This window comes from Triturus cristatus, chromosome 4_2 (assembly GCF_964204655.1).
Source record: "Triturus cristatus chromosome 4_2, aTriCri1.1, whole genome shotgun sequence".
Classification (NCBI taxonomy): Eukaryota; Metazoa; Chordata; class Amphibia; order Caudata; family Salamandridae; genus Triturus; species Triturus cristatus.
Genome location: NC_140586.1, coordinates 44,582,794 through 44,599,456, shown reverse-complemented (window position 1 = coordinate 44,599,456; position 16,663 = coordinate 44,582,794). Strand labels below are relative to the sequence as shown.

Here is a 16,663-nt window from a genome sequence, read left to right as displayed (position 1 = left end):
GCCCCCTTATTTGTCTCTGTTCTTTTCCAGAGCTAACCCATGAATTTCTGCAGATCCTGGAGAAAACCCCAAACCGTCTCAAACGTATTAGAAACTGGAGGGTGAGTGTTTGTTGTCTGGGGGTATTTGTGGGTTAAAGTTGGCTCTAGGAGGACATTTTGGCTATATTGAGATGAAGAATTTAGGAAAGCATCCAGATGACATATTTTCACATACATAACAAAGGATATGTGATGCCTTTGCCAACCACAGTTTAAGCTCAACTCAAGAGGCCAGACAAAAACTTCCACACTCTGTAGATTCAGTCAAAATCTCCCACTTCAAGTCTGACCCTACGTGCAAGGAAAGACTGACTTTGATAACTATGCATGTGTTCACCAAACGGGTGCCACACACTTGAAGAACATACTTTCTAGCCAGTTTGGTACACTTTCCAGCCAGTTTGATTTGTCCAGTTATGCCCAAATCCAAAGCCCAGTCACTAGCCACGCTGTGAATACATGTGCAGTGTCATCTCTTCACAGTTTGAATAGGTAAAGCTCTGAGGATGGGATTGCAGTGAGTTTGGGGGTCACACGTTAACATCTTTTCCAAAGAGGTTGTCACTTGTGTGCCTGCTTGAGCTTCTTTATTTAGGAAGTAGCTTCTTCAAAACACTGAGGTAGTAGGTTATAGCTGCCCCTCAGTAAATGGAAAATAAACACATTTGGGGTTTGCATGTGAATAAGGACTAGATTACTTTGTAGACTGTTAACAAAACAGCTGCCATGTGACTATCCACTGACACCTTCAGTCAATTCTGACATTTTGATTAAATCTCTTTGTTGCGATGGGCCCATAATTACAGTGTAAAAAGGTGAACTTCTCACGTAAAAGTGAAATATGCTTATGGCTGAAAAGACAGGACTGGCTGGTGCTTTCAGATGTTATCAAGATACTTGACATTCTTGTATAAAATCAAAACAAAATTCAGTTTGTCATTTTTATTTAGGAGGCAGTCAAGTGGGGAGCACAGAGAAGGCCTCTGGAATAAAGATGAGTTTCCTAATACTAAAGAGACATTTTAGCACTGCTGTAAAATAAAGCCAGAGAGGCAGCAGGAAGTTTTGGTTTTCGGAAAAAGCAGTACCCACAACCCCACCCCTCCTGTAATGAAGATGAGGGACAGCAGGTGCTGAACGTTTCTGAAGGGACTCTACACCAGCCCTGATTTGCTCGCTGCCCTCCTCTGGCCTGCTTTTTGCGCCACACTTGCAGCCTGCATTGGCCAGGTACATACTGTAGGAGATGCACCACGCTAACCGCCAGTGGTGCACTGTGTTTATTTTCCCAGGAGAAAGCAGAAGCAGATACTACCGATGATGTCACTGTCACTCCCACCCCCAAGAAGGGGGCATTCAAGCTAATTTCAAGAACTAGTTTAAAACTAAAGCGAGCAGCTGCCCCAAAGAATCCTTCTGATGGATGCTTTACCTGCAGAATGCTCACCTTTGAGCATCTTATGCACCAATCTCGATCTGGAAACTTCTTATACAGCTCTTTGACGCAGGTATGGGCTGCTGGCCCTATGTTGATGCTGCAAGTGGTGTCATCGTCTTGTCACTAGACTTGTATAGTTCTCTCTCCTGCGTCCTAAGGTCACTTCTGTGTTTTCACACCTGTCATCAGGGGTCTGGCGCTTATTTCCTAAGCGTGAAGGAGACTTTGATTTCCCAATTATTTTTGGTGTAGTGCTAGGGACATGTCCTCACTATAGGAGGCAGTGTTTTAAGCCCTACTGAGGGTGTAATAGGCAAATGTACATCACAGACCCGCATGATGACTGTTGTGTATCTGCTTGAGATATGACTTCTTACTACTTCCTCCACATGAACCCTAAGGTCATCAAAGAGTGGGAGGCCATGCTCTTCGTGGCCCACATTAAAGATGACAGTAGCAACGTTAGGCGGTTGAGGACAAAGTCAATAACCAGGACAAGATTCAGTTTACCTTCTTGTTCATTCCCATTTTTCTGGTCCTCGAGGAAAAAGAGGAGCTATCACATGGAAAAGGAAAAACACTTCTTTTCACCCAGGAGGTCACAATTCAGGGATATGCCTCTGCCTTGGACCTTGCCCCAGGTCTCTGTTCGCTCCTGAACAAGTATTAGTGGTGTTGTCCCCTTGCTGGCACTGCGGCCTCCAGCGGCAGTGCCTATACCAGCATTCCCCGAGTTCTTTGCGCAAAGTACAAATCCAGAATTATTCTTCCAGGCTAAGATGGACATGTTAAGGAGAGAAGCAGTCCCTTCTGGTGTGCCTGCTGGGACCATTTGGAGCTCCACGTAGAGTTAATACTTCACTACCATACGAGTGCCTTCCGACTGCAGCTGGCTTTGGCCCTTTTCCAAGTCCCCCATCTGTGATGCCAGCTTCACCGTCGATCCGGACACCTGCTCTGGTGCCACCTCCAGCTTTGTCTCTGGCTCCGTCTACAGCACTGCCACCACCTCCGAGTTCCCCCAGGTCCTCCACCATCTTTTCCACCCCATCCTCCCCAGGGGCCACTCTTGCAACTTGTCAAGAGAATGAGGTATAGAAGAGAGGCTCCGACCCAGATGAAGAAAATTCCAGGGGGAATGATGTAGTGGCCAAAGGCAATAGTGAAACACTAGCCACAATCTCTTTGGGTTCTCGTTCCAGCTCCCCCTGCAACAGTTTTTCTGTCCAGCTTGCCCGCAGTCAGTTACCCTCTGCTGCCTGTCTATCTGCTTCCCTCTGTTTGTGCCTCTTTGCTTGTTTCTTGCTCTGTTTTGCCTATTCTGCTAGTTTTGCTTCCCTCTTGTTTTGCCTTTTCTGCTCGTTCTGCCCTTTGTTTTGCCTTTTCTGCTCGTTCTTCTGCCCTTTATTTTTCCTTTTTCTGCTCGTTCTTGTGCCTTCTGTTTTGCCTTTTCTGCTCTTTTTCTACCATCTGTTTAGCTCGTTGTTCTGCTCTGTTTTCTCTTTCCCACTTGCTTTCCCCCTCCCAGTTCTGCCTTTTCTGCTCGCTCGTTTTTCTGCCCTATGTTTTTGCCTTTTCTGCTCGTTCTTCCCACCGTTTCCTCAAGACCTGGTTTCTCGATGGAGAATTCGTAACCCGGTGCCCAGTTACCCCCAGGGGTGAAAGTGCTGCGCTATACAAATGCTGATTGATTTGGTTCAGACTCAGGCCAACGTTGACCAGACGGCTATTAAGACTCAGATGACTCTGACCTGTAACCTTCCTGCGTCATTTATGATACACTGTCCTTTCAAAATGCCACCGGTCCACTGAGATCTATTGAAACACCTCTGGCCATTTTGCAGAAGTAGTCTGTGAGGGACATGACCCCTCCCATAAATTCATCATAGCTGGCCTGAACATAGCGTACTGTGTTGCCTGGGCAATGAGATTTTGTTCACCATAAGGAGGTATGTCTGGCTGCCTTCTACCGGGTTTTCCACAGATGTACAGAATACTCTAATAGACATGCCTTTTGACGGGGAGCAGCTTTTCGGTCAAAAGGCAGTCACAGTGCTTGAGTGCTTCAAAGAAACCAGAGCCAATCAGTAGCAATGGATTTTCGTTCCTTTCAAACATCTAAAGCCTTTAGCAGAGGCTTTTAATTCAGTCAAAGCCAACGGGCACTGGCTGGTTAACAGCAGCAGAATCCCATTTTCCGACGGTGCAGGGTCAGATATGTGGCCATCAGGTCTAGCACTTTTCCTCCTCCTACCCTGCACCACCAGGGAAGTCACAGTATTCTGTGAAGGAGTACATGATGCCTGTGACCGAACAGGTATCAACCTTTCTATTAACCTGGAAGACAATCGCTTTGGACCTGTGGGTCTGGCAAATCATTCAAAAGGGATGTACCCTAGCCTTCCAGGAGCACCCTCCCCAACATTTCCTTACTTCCCAAAAACTTCTGTGAGACCTATAGCAGGAGGTGGTGGTCCTGCTGCAGAAGAAAGCAGTGGAGTTCGTACCAGAGCTGGAATTTGGGCAGAGGTCTTACTCTGTACTTCCCGGTTGCCAAGAAGGATATCAGTCTTTGTCCAGTCCTAGATCTCCGGCTCTTGAACTTGTACCTGTGCAAGGAGAAGTTCAGAAGGCTGTCCCTGGCTCAGGTTTTCCTTATTATGGATGCAGAAGACTGGATGGTGTCCCTCAAATCTGCGGGAGATGTACATTCAAATACCAGCCATGCAGGAAATACAAATGTTAGGTGGGTTCCACTCATTACCAATTTACGGTTCTTCCCTTTTGATTGACTTCGGCACGCAGCATAAGGTGTCACACCACCTGTAGATTATTGCATCACTACTGTTTGACTTGAGGTTTTTAATCAATGCATCTAAGTCTCACCTGGAGCCCCTCTGCTCCTCCTGCTTATATGGGTGACAGTGGATAGGGCCTTGCTCCTGGCTTTCATTCCACTACTGAGGATGCAGGATATGATTTTGGGGGGGGGGGGGGGGGGGTCTGGGATTCCTGTCCTCACCATTTTAGACTTGCTCTGTCCCCAACCTCCAGGTCACATTTGCACGCAGGCATATAAGGGCCCTCCAGTGGTGCCTCCGCAGACAGTGGTTCCAGCATCAGGGAGTTCTGACAGTTTCCATTGTGATCTCAATTAACATTGCAGTGGACTTGAGCTGAGGGCAAAAGGAGGAGAATCTATCTCAAAAGAAGCCTTTCTGTCGTGTGTCTGCAGTGTGAACATGGTGGTAACGGACAAATCTACCTCAGAGTGGGGCGCGCATATGGGGGAGCTGGAGATCAGACGCCTCAAGTCACCAAAATAGAAACGGCACATCAATCGGCTCTAACTCAGTGCAATCCGACTGGCGCTGAGGTCAGCCCATCCAGATCTTGACAGAAAATGCAGCTACAATGTGGTATGTCAACAAGCTGTCGAGGTGCTGAAGCTCTGGGAGTGGCCACAGCTACAGTGACTGTGGTTGGCAGCCACCAATCTGACGGATTCACTCAACGGCAGCCACGGCATCATCTTGATGACCACAAGTGGTGTCTTCGTTCCTGCGGGACTTACTTCAGTTGGACTTTTTTGCTATTTGCAGCAGTGTGTATTACTTGACATTCCATGCTTTACGGCATCCGTGGCAGGGAGTCTTGAGGTACACGTTTCAATTGAAGTGAAAGTTTTAGCTTCACTATGTGTTTCCTCCCACACCCTTGATTTCTAAGGTTCTGAGGAAGACATACTTGCACCAGGTCCAAATCAACCTGATCATTCTAGCCTGGCGGGGAAGGATATGGTACACAGACCTCCAACACTTGTCCCTGTATGCTCCCGTTTCGTTGCCCATTTAGTGTGGATCTTCTCTCCCAATCAGGGTACCAGGTCCTGCACCCCAAACACCAAGAATTACACCTCAAACCATGGAGATTGAGCGAGGCTATCTGAGTTCCTTTCAGCTTCCACTGGAGGTGGACAACATGATCCGGTCAGTTTATGGATCCTAGACCAAGTCTGTTTATTCAAGGAGATGGAATAAGTTCATCAGCTGGTACACAAGCATACATAGCGATCCCTTGAAAGCGACCTTGGCTAACATCCTCCAGTTTGCATTGTCCTTGGCCTGGCAAGGGTGCACAGTTGGCATGGTCAAGGGGTATATTGCAGCCTTGCCGGCCTTTTTATATTTCACACACCAGCCTTCCTTGTTCAAGTTACCAGTGGTTGCCAGATTTTTGAGGAAGTATTTCATAAATTTGTTTCCACCAGTTCCATTTGTCAAGCAACAGTTGGACTTGAATTTTTCTATTTGAGCCCCTGCATAGTTGCCAGTTGAGGTTACTTACAGTGTTTTAGTTGTGGTGACCTCAGCTCATCATGTTAGCAACATGCAGACTTGGAGTTTTAGTACACATTTTATGTACTTCTTTCCAGATAACCTTATACTGAGAACGAAGGCAGCTTTGTTAACCAAAGGTTTGGTCTCATTTCCATCTGGGGCAATGAATCACCTTGCCCTCCTTTTATCCACTGCCTCAAGCCGTAAGCAATTATATCTGGCGCACGAAAGAGATCGGGTTTGATGACCAACTCTTTGTTGGGTTCACAGGCAACAAGAACATCAAGATGGTTCAAAAGCTAACACTTTTCCGATGGATTATACTGTCCATCAAGATCTGCTATGCACTGGTGATGAAAGACCGTCCTGAGCAGCGCTTAGTTTGTTCAATAAAATAAAAAGTGTCAGGGTTTCAAAATTTTGCTCAGAATCCTGATCTCTATGATCAGGTTGCTGAATACTACATAGACTTGCATAGACTTGATTCTACCACATGCTTCATTAATCCAGTGTGGAGGCAGCGGCAACTGAAGTGTCGGCTTCCTTGCAAAACTGGTTCTATACAACACTTATAGGGGATACAGTGGAATGTTTTGAGAAACGTTTATAGGAAGTGTCAAGTAAAATCTTCTGAGCGCCATTGAATATTTCCACCACAAAGAAGCAAGTGCGCCAACATACTCAGCAGTTGGTTAATTTGAAGAGAGAGGAAAATGCCCTTTTATGTGTGGGAGGCATGTGAGTGCAAAAGGTTCAACAAAGGGTGATAGAACATTGAACAATTCAAGTTGCGAAGGCCTGTAAAGATGAAGAGTAGCTAAAGAAATTGTGTACCATTCATTAGGCACTATGATAATTCGGTTTTGGAGCATCATTTTTACGTTTTTGTCTTGCTCGAGGCTCCCATTGGCTCACGTAAGTGGCAGACCTACTTCAATGAATTAGATAAATGTGAGGAAACTCCCCATTATTGAGAGGAGTACTTGAATGAGACTTGCTTTTAGTTGCCTAGTACCAAGTTCTGTGGTAGGAACACTTGAGCTACTGATCTGGGAAAGTAAGTTTACATCTGCAAGGAGCCCAACATCTCAAACGTCTTTTGGAAGCAAATTCCTTTAACTGGGCAGGGGTTTCGTAGCAGTTTTTTATACTTTGCGTCACAGAGAGGTATGTTACTTGCTCCTAGAAGGGCAATTTCTTAGGCCAGTTTCTGAAAAATCATTCTATAGATTTACAACAGATTTGTCACCCAGTTAATCCGCCTTGATACAGTACCCAAATATTTATTACCTTAATCGATCGGAGCAAAACGAATTTCGGGCAAAATGTTCCCTTACCAGTAGTGCACTTGCATTATAATTAATAATATATCGCTCCGTAGAAGTAAAAACATAAAAAAGAACACATTCTGTAGCTTAGATTGATTTTCCTAATGCATTTGACCTTGTGGGGTGCTCAGTTTTCTGGGCAAAACTTAGCATCTTGAGTGTGCCTTGGCATTTCTTTTCATTGTTAAGATCACTCAGGAAATTTGGATACATTAGGCGGCCACAGACGTATTTATAGATAAGTTCCCTGACTGAAGTGGTTCTAAAACAGGGATGTCCGCTTGCTTCAATCTTCTTTTCTCTATATATTGCCAATGTGCGAAAAGTGACAGCGGACTGTAGATCTTATTCCCCTAGTCTTTGAGACTCAGAAGTTTATATTTTGATGCAGGTCGATGATGTGATCCTTTTTTAATCGACTCTTCTAGGCATAAAAGGGAGCCTTGCTGTATTCCAAGGCTATGTAGTATCACACAAATTAAGAGTAAATATTGTCCAAAGAAAAACTAGTGATTTTCAAGCAGCTACTTTGTCTATAATTTTCTCAAACGTTTTCAGAAACCACGGGATGTGATAAAAGAAAATTGTGCGAGTGTAGCCCTTAATTTTCATTCAGATCATATCATCTACAGTTTTTGAAAATAATGATCAACTACAGTGTATATAAAGTTCTGGGAGTGTTCTACAAGGAAATGGGAAAGCAACAAATGCAAACGTTGAGATCAGTATGCAAAGGAAAATCATTTTATACTATTGTATGTGCTTGACTTTCTCTTGCTAAGTTATCTGTATTAGGCACAAAGTGAAGGGAAGATCTGGAAGGGTTTTCTGTGTTTTCACAAGTCTCTCTCAGTGAAGGCTATAAGTTTTAAACTAGGAATGCACAATATAATTCGAAAAGGATATGTCAAAACCTTTTGACTTTCTGCTAGATGGTCCACTAAACCTAGAATCCCACTTCATTGCAATCGCTGAATAAGAAGTTTAACAGGAAAAACTGTTAATATTAGGAGTTTCATTCCCTCAGAGGATCTCAAAACAGGTTATTTAAGCTCAAATGATCTCCAGTTTGGAATATGGACTCTCTATTCAAGGCCTCCCTGACATTAGGACACCCCACTTCAAAGCAGTCCTCCTTGTAGCAGCAAAAAGGATCATAGGTACTAAGAAAGTTGAGTCCATTGTACCTTCACTGATCTGCCCTTACTAGCGCAATGCATGTTGAGATCAGTTGGTGTTATTTTCAAAGCACTGAAACTTAACACTCACTATCTAAATAATAAAGTAATGTTAACAGAAACAAGAAGAGACCTATCTGTGGCATGGACAAGCTCCACTTGTGAATCCCTCTCTACAAGAACACCTACACTCTAAAACATTCATTCTCAGACTTTTCCCAAATGGTTTGTGGCATGTGTTGCTGTAGATACACATGCTTAGCATACTCCTGCCATCCAGCGTTGGGCTCAATGTTTCCAAATGTTCTCTAGATGTTCCATGGACAGTTGCCTCCCATCGATGGCTCATCGCCAGGGCCTCGGGTCCTGCCTGGGGCTCTGCATCACTCATCTTGAAGAATTAGTTGTGTTGCTCCAAATTCCTGTGGACCGACCACCACGAGGTGTGCAATCTCTGCCTCTCCCCCCAACACAGCAGTACCACGTGTGAGGTCTGCCTCGCTTTCCGGTCGAAGAAGACTCTTCGGTACTGATGAAGCTGTGCTGGGCACCTCAGAGGATGCAGATGTAGGGGTCCGGCGACACCCCAAACACCTTTTGATGGTGGATTTCTCCGGTTACCCCGGGTCTGAGGAGGAAGAAGAACATGCCCCTAGTGCCTCGGGGCCGTGGACAAAGGCTTCAGCTGTGAGAGTGATTGTCACCAACACACAAATTAGGCCAGTACAACTTCCTCAAATCGAGGCGGAGTACGGTTCCTCCACTCTCACCACACTCCCTGCAGTCAGTAGTTGAGCCTTTTGCCTAAAACCAGCAAGCAGAACCACAACTGCCTTCGGGCCATGGTCAACACCGACCGAAAGCTTCGCAGCAAATAACGCTCACTCCTCCGGGCACTGTTCCAGCTTTTCCATTGGCCCTGAAGATACACACAAGCACCGCAGATCTTCGATGGCAAGAGGTTTATAAGGGAGGCACCCAAGCTCATATTGACGCCGAAATCAGTCTTGATGTCGAGAATGTCTTTAGCTTCATGAGCACAGTCGGCGCTAAAAAGCTAGAACAACCCATCCTCCAGCAATTACTTCATTAGCTGGCTGCATGACAGAAACTCCTGTTCGTTCATGCGCAGATAGGCATGGTCTCTACCAAGCTGCCTCAAAACCAGCGGAGTCTTTACCACAAAAAAGGAAGCTCACATTTGAGTACGAAATTTCTCTAGAGTCTCCTCCAGCTCCCAAGCACAAAAGGCGCACAGAGAAGGGCACCAGCCCTTTCCCTGTTGCAACTCCTACACCACCGCCTCCACCACAACCACATATGTCCCCTCTTCCGTACTCACCAGAGGGAGCAGCTCATTTATCCCTGTCAACCCCTATGATGCACTTTATGACCCAGAGCCTGCTGATGGCCGGAGGAATGACTATAATGTCGATCCCCCAGGCAGCACAGGCTGTGATCTGTACCCAGCCATGCCATCGTCCCAGATGATACTACAGCCTATGAAGGTTATAAAAAGGGCTGCCACATATAACAAGGTGGATCTGTGCATCCTCCAAGAGGACAACAACGTTCTGGTGGAGACATTGACCAAGATCAAACGCATAATGCTGTTCCTCCCGCTGCTTAAGGAGATGCGGAAAACCCCCACAGACACCTTTAAAGAGTCTGTAAAAGCAAGGGTAGTAACACCCCAGGTGGACAAAAAATAAAAGCCCTCTTCCAAAGACCCACTCTACATATGTGGGGCACATACCTCCTGACTCCCTTGTGGCCCAAAGTGCGTGAAGAGTGCTGGCTACAGAAGATGCTCCCCTTCTAGATAAGCGCAAGAAAATAGATGCGGGGAGAAAAGAGTAGCAGTGCAAGCAACCAAGCACTAGAGAATGGCCAACTCTGTTAGCCTGCCTGATAAAATGGCGCATTTAGACAAGATGCACTATAGTTAGCTGGAGCATAGACAAAGGGAAGAGGAGTTGGTGACGGAAAGGAAGACATTCTCCAGCGCCACCATTCACTATGCCCTGATGTCGCTGACACTGCGGCTGAAGGGGTTAATACTAGAATCCTAGTAAGACGCCACTCCTTGCTCCGTGTCTCCGGTTTTAAATTGTAAATACAGCAGCATCTGCTCAACCTGCCATTTGATGGCGAGCATCTCCTCATCGCGCAGGTTGACTAGATTATTGAGAAGCTTAAAAAGGACACGGACTCAGTAAAAGCCATTGGTACTCTTCAAGCATCCACCCCTGGTCCGGGGGTGGGGGGGGGGGTCATTTCAGTGTCAACAATACAGGACAGGTAGCAAGCCACCTCCCCAGGCCATCCTTCCTCCTATTGAAGACTACAGTTGGCCTGCCACCAGAAGTCACCATGGGACTACTCCAGGGTGGCATTCAGGGGTAACAAAAGCATGGGTAAAGAACGTTAAGTGAAAAACAAGTTTCCATGGGTCAAATGCCTTATTCCTGTTTAACATATAGATAACAAAGTAAAACATTCCCCATTGTCAAAACCTAGGAAAATGAAAATTTGGGAGAATTATTTAATACTCTACTCACAGTGCTGTCACCAGTTCTCCACCATGTACGGTTATTTAAATGATGCAAATCTACTGACGTTTTGATTTCAATTGTTTTAAGGTGTTAACTTTATGGTATTACGTTGTATTGTGAAATGGTATGAATGTGATATAAATGCCATCTGTCTGTGGAGAGGTGAGCAAGGTGTTTTCATAAATATTGTGTAATTGAGGGAGACTGATACAGCGAGAGGGTGTGGAACAAAGGGGGGAAATAAAACCATTAAAGAGAGAACGTAAAACAAGATCGTATAACAAACGGATGGACTGCAGAGTGAGAACAAGAACGACACAGCAAGGGTAACAGTGGTAGTTAATGTAAACAAATAACATGGAATAAGAGGGTGAGAAAAAAAGGGAGAGATAAAATGAGTAGAAAGGGGAGGAGCTGAACAAGGAAGGAAAGCAAAAACAACACGAAATGAGAGAACAAGGAGCAAAACCGACAAAAGGAACAACGCAAACAAGTTATAATAGACTCCACTAACGGAGCTATTATTGTGCGGTGAACGAGATAGTACAGAAGTGGCCTAAGGAATGAAAAAAAAGTGCATAGAAAGGAGAGGCCACAGAAGGAACATCAGAGACTGAAAGAGAAAAGTCGGCCATAGAAAGACACCACCAAGGGGGAGACACAAACAACCAGGATAATAGTGCAAGGAACATATGAGATGGAAAAATAGAGACCGGGAGAGCGCAAAAGAGAATGGTGAAAGGAAATTGGATTGACCAAAGTAGATAAGCCACAGCACATTGATTGACAGTAAGTGCAAATAGAATGAGAAAACACAGGGAGACGAAAATGACTGAATAGCATTGAGAAATATAAAAAAAGGAAAATGGAGAAATGTCACTGCAATTTATTTTAACAAGCTATCTTTATGTACATGATTTAAATGCTGGAGAAAGTATAGCCACAGTCATATCTATGTATTGAAAAACGAGCCTAATTACTGGTGTACTCTTTAGATTTAGAAATGAGGAACGTTGGCAAGAGATATTTAAGTAACATTAAAAAGGGTAGGATGAGAGAGTTTTGCTATAGGCTTTGTGAATGACCAGGCTAAACTGTCTGTTAAGAGATGTGGTTCAGTAGTTGAGTTACTAAGTCTCAAATATAGACCCTCCCCCCCCAAGTGATGCTGCAGAGGGAGACCACTGCAATTATTAACTCTGGCTTCTTCATTCCAGGCCTGCCAAGCAGCAAAGAAGCCAAAGACTGGTGAGGAAGAAGAGGATGATGGTGGCATGTCCGAGCAGACCATCCTCAATATGATTTCTCGCAGTTCATCAGATTGTACAATGGCTGGGATCATGAATATGTCTGCAGCTCCAGCGGGGTTACAGCCATCATTCCCCGCTTCAAACCCGGCCACTTCTAGCGAAGGGTCAGTCTTGCAGCAGCCTTGGCCTTCCAAACAGGATTCCTCGTCTGCTTCCAGCCAGACACAGCCGACAGACGGGGTGCCAGGCGTCCCACTAAAGCAAAGCACTAAGAGTCTTCCCTCCTCCAAAGTGTCCCTGAAGGAGTATAGAGCCAAGCATGCTGAGGAGCTGGCAGCACAGAAGCGCCAGGTGGAAAAGATGGGCGCCAGCGTGAAGGAGCAGTATGCCCATGCGGCACAGAACCTGCTAGCACAGCAGCAAAAAGAGCGCCAAGCTCAGCCGTCTCCCATCATTCTCAAGCTCCCTGTTGCTGAGAACCCAGAGCGGATACCGGCTGAGCGCCCAGACAAATCTGCACTCAAGGTCCGCCTGCCGGCTTCGGTAACTGGGGGTGAGAAAGGCCAGCCCAAGCCAGAGGAGATAAAACTGCGTATCAAGGTTCCTTCATCAGAGCGGCAGAGCTCCTCTGATGAGAGCAAGAGCAAAGACAAGCATAAGAGCAGCTCATCCAACCATCATCACCACCATCACCACCACAACCACCATTCCCACAAACACACACACTCCTCATCAGCTAGGAGCAGCAGCAAACACAGCAATGACTCCAAGCATGGGAGTCAGCAGAGCTCTTCGTCCCACAAGAGCTCCAACTCCTCATCTAGAAAGAGACCACATCCAGAGGATGGAACAGCGGCGCATGAACACCCCTCTAAGTCCAGCAAAAGCTCTAAATCTTCCAGTGGGGCATATCCCTTCCCAAGCCTAGCTCCTGTGCAAAGCACGGACTCAGCGAGCCTCACCTTCCAGCAGGCCAATTACAAATCCCGGAGCAGTCATGGGAGATCAGATCGAGGACACCCGGGTGCCAATGGGCACAATACCAGTCAACCTATTGCTTACCAGGACACTGTCAATATGCTGCATTCTTTGCTGAGTGCTCAGGGGGTGCAACCCACCCAGCCCCCTGCCTTCCAGTTTGTTGCTAACCTGGGTGACCATCGCAGCACTCGTCCCGCTGGAAGCTCCAGACCTGGAAACATAGACAAACTGCGGCACCCGCCACTACCTGCAGAGCCCCCACCTCCCCTACCTCCTCTTCCTAAATAAATCACTGCTCCCGCTAAGTTTTAACAAGTTTGGTCTTTTTGGCCAGTGTGAAATCCTTGCTGGGAAGACAACCCAGTTTATCACCACTGTCTCAGGGGAGCAACTTAATATTGTGTTTAAAGGTGAGACTGCGTCATCCAGGTTCCACTGTCTGACTTACTACCCCTCTTTAGCCCTTTCCCCAGATGCTTTCTTTCACTATAAAGGAATGATCAGGGGGAGTGAGTCCTCCTTCGCCTATCTTCCCATCAATATATCTGCCCATGCTTCTCTGTCTTGCTTTCATCCTATGTCTCTTCCTGGTGGCCCTCTACTTCCTTCCTTGCCTTCAGTTTTTAAGGCTTCTTCCTTCCTCCTGAAGTCAAACTGCCTTTCTCTGTCTCAAATAATTTCCCCTTCTTGCCCCACCTGACTTAAATCCACTCCTCAAGTGTACTCGCTCTTTTGTCCCCATCCATCTACTAGTGCTCCCAATCTCTTCACCTCGCCCTTCCTATTCCAGAATTTTTCCTTCCTGTCCTTCTCCACTCTTTCGTCCCTTTCCCCTTTAGCCATACATGTTTCTTGTGCACTCGATCCTCTTTTACTTGTTTTGATCAGAAAGATCATGACTCTGCACCTTGGAATACTTATTTGTCAGTGGGGATTTTTAAATATTTAAAATGTTTTCAGAAAAAAACCTTTAAAAGATTTTTAAAATATGATGTAAAAAAAGAATCTCTTTAGTCTACAAGGGTTATACCCATTCATTGTTCTCTTAGAAAAGTGAAGCTGTGTTTGCATCCCCAGAAATACTGTACATGACGCTAGATCTGATCCCTGCCTCTCTGTGAGAGACTTTGTATGGGCGAGCTGCTCTTTGTGCCACATTCTGGAACTATGCAACAAACCCAGGATTGAGAGGCTGCACCCAGCGTGGAAGGGCCCTTAAGAACCGACTATGGGAAACTTTGCTAATTGTCTAACATGAGTGCTTCAATGGGCCCAAAACCCCAACCTACAAAGCGAGGAAGTTTGGGTGTGGAGCGAGAGTAACCCATTTTAAATTCCTTCCATTATCCCACCCATGGGCCCTGTGGTGCCCCCTTCATGTGGAGCAGTCACTGTGGGAATCTAGGAATAGACTTATAGGGGACCCACTCTCTCACCTCTTGGCTTGGAGCCATATTGCGTCCACCTCCCTGTGAGGGCCTCATGATATATTTGCGGGACACCCCACTACTGATTTCCGTTATGGTAGGCGTATATTGAGAAAAATAAAAGTATTATTGTCATTATTGCTGTGTAGATGTTGCTACCTGTTCCCCTCATCCGTCTGAAAAGATCTGCACTTTTCAATCAGTTTGCCACAACTTATGACTCAAGAGGTGCTAAAGAGCGGACAGCGGGAGTGCCTGTGTTACGTGTGAAGTGTTGTGAGCTTGAGCATTCCTTCGACTCAGGGATGACTGGAAGGGCTTTTTGTTGAGGGCTGTGCCCTGTATTTCACATTCTGAGGCCCAGAAGCGCTCTCTAGCATCTCTGCTGAGTGCCCCAGTGTTACCAGCTGTACACTCCAGTGGTGGCCTAAAATATATTTTGGTAGCGTTGTGATACAGATGCGTGGGGAATAAGAAATTAATGACGCGCATTCTTTTCCAGAGGCACCAAAGTTGCATCAAAAAGAAGTGTTAATATATGAAAGAATAAAATACAACACATTGGTCGACATCACAGGTGTTTAAGATAGAGTTGTGAAATTTCAGCAGTAAGTTTTGTGTCAACTGTGGCCACATAGGGAGCATCTTAAAAACGGGCCAGCTCTCAAGACCATCAATGTAATTTAGCTATTGGGCCTGGATTTGGGAAGGTCCAATTACAGAAGAATTTGTCACATCCACGGTACGGTGGAGGAGTCTTTTAGCATTTCCTCATTTTTCATCTGATTAAAGTCTGAACAGAGGGGCAGTGTCCATTTTGTCTGACTAGATATTACACACACATTCAGATAGTATAGTAGAATGTAGAGTTTTGAAAGGGACGATGGAGATTGTGGTCTTGGGAATAACCTTACAACATGGCTAACATTTGATTCTATTTCAGTGGAAGTGCCTTGGTTGACTATCCTGCCGGTTTTCCTACGCATTCTCTCACTGCGAAGTAGGGAGCCATGGGTGCTTGTGTTTAATGGTGCTACACAATTGTAAGGAGAATCAGAAGCAAGCAATTTTCCTGGTGCTAGCTGGGTGAGAATCCCCCCCAACGTAGACTGTGGCTCCATAGGTTTCCGTAGCATTCCTTACTGAAGCCTTGTGTTATTCTGCTTCACAAAACTGAATTGCACAAATACAGTGTGTTTGCTGAAAGGCATACTCTGTCCTGCATGTATTCTGAAGGAAACAACATGGCCCAGCAGGGACATGTTGGTTCCAGATCCAATGTTGACTTGTCTGACTCCGTTCAAGCCTTCTTTTCTCAGATTCTTTCCTGCATAGTGATCACCTTTAAATGGTGAATTTCACCAGCACCGTCTCAAATATGTAGGAAGCTTTCCATCTCAATTTCGTCTTTTGCCACCTCCCAGTGATGCAAATTGAAAATGGGATTTTTTTAAATTATTTTAGTTTAGTTCAGTCTTAAAATGTACAGTCTGTTTCCATGTAAAGTGACTGTCCCTAAGGTTGTACGCTATTTTTTTGTAAGGAAGCAACGATATTCCTGTCTCCTTTCCACCAGAACTTGCATGCTACCATGGGAAGCCCAATTCAAGGGCTTCTGCCCTTATGTATCATGAGTGGTATTCTGTACAAATACAGGGCAATTAAGCACCCAAGCAGTTTGTACATTCTGTGTAGGCTGTTGTACAGAACATCTCAATCAAACCAGCAGTACCAGAGCAGGTCCTTAGTTGAAGAGCTTAGAAAAATAAACTACTGATACCTGAAAGTTGAAGACTCCGCCTACTCCAAGGCTCTTCCTCCTCGTCAGGCAGCGTAACCCCTGCAATTTAGCGCAGTTTTTTATTTTTTTTACCCAGAATGGTGCTATTAGGTTGCTAAGATAGAGATGAGTAGAAGAAGGGATGGTCATAAATCTGAAGGGGCCGAAGCAGTAAGAATAATGAAGCAACAGTAGCAAGTATGTTGTACTCATTCCTGCATCCCAGTGCACCTAGTCCTACCACGGAGCAGATTCCCTAAGCATGAAGTGCTTGATGGAAACAAATTGACTGAATTTGTAGAGCTCCAGAGTGGAGCCGCAAGTTTTCTTATCCACAGCAAGGAA

The 16,663-nt window shown here is 45.6% G+C and overlaps 1 protein-coding gene across 3 annotated transcripts in view; it reads left to right on the top strand.

The window, feature by feature from the left end:
• Positions 1 to 14,676, top strand: part of CCNT1 (cyclin T1) — a 56,358-nt gene extending 41,682 nt beyond the window's left edge. For all 3 annotated transcript variants that reach the window (XM_085600392.1, XM_085600390.1, XM_085600391.1), the window contains 2 exons: positions 31 to 101; positions 12,098 to 14,676. In XM_085600392.1, the coding sequence (XP_085456518.1) occupies positions 31 to 101; positions 12,098 to 13,399 (1,373 nt within the window). In that variant the 3' untranslated portion in view covers positions 13,400 to 14,676. The remainder of the gene's footprint in view (positions 1 to 30; positions 102 to 12,097) is intronic.
• Positions 14,677 to 16,663: the final 1,987 nt, after the last annotated feature.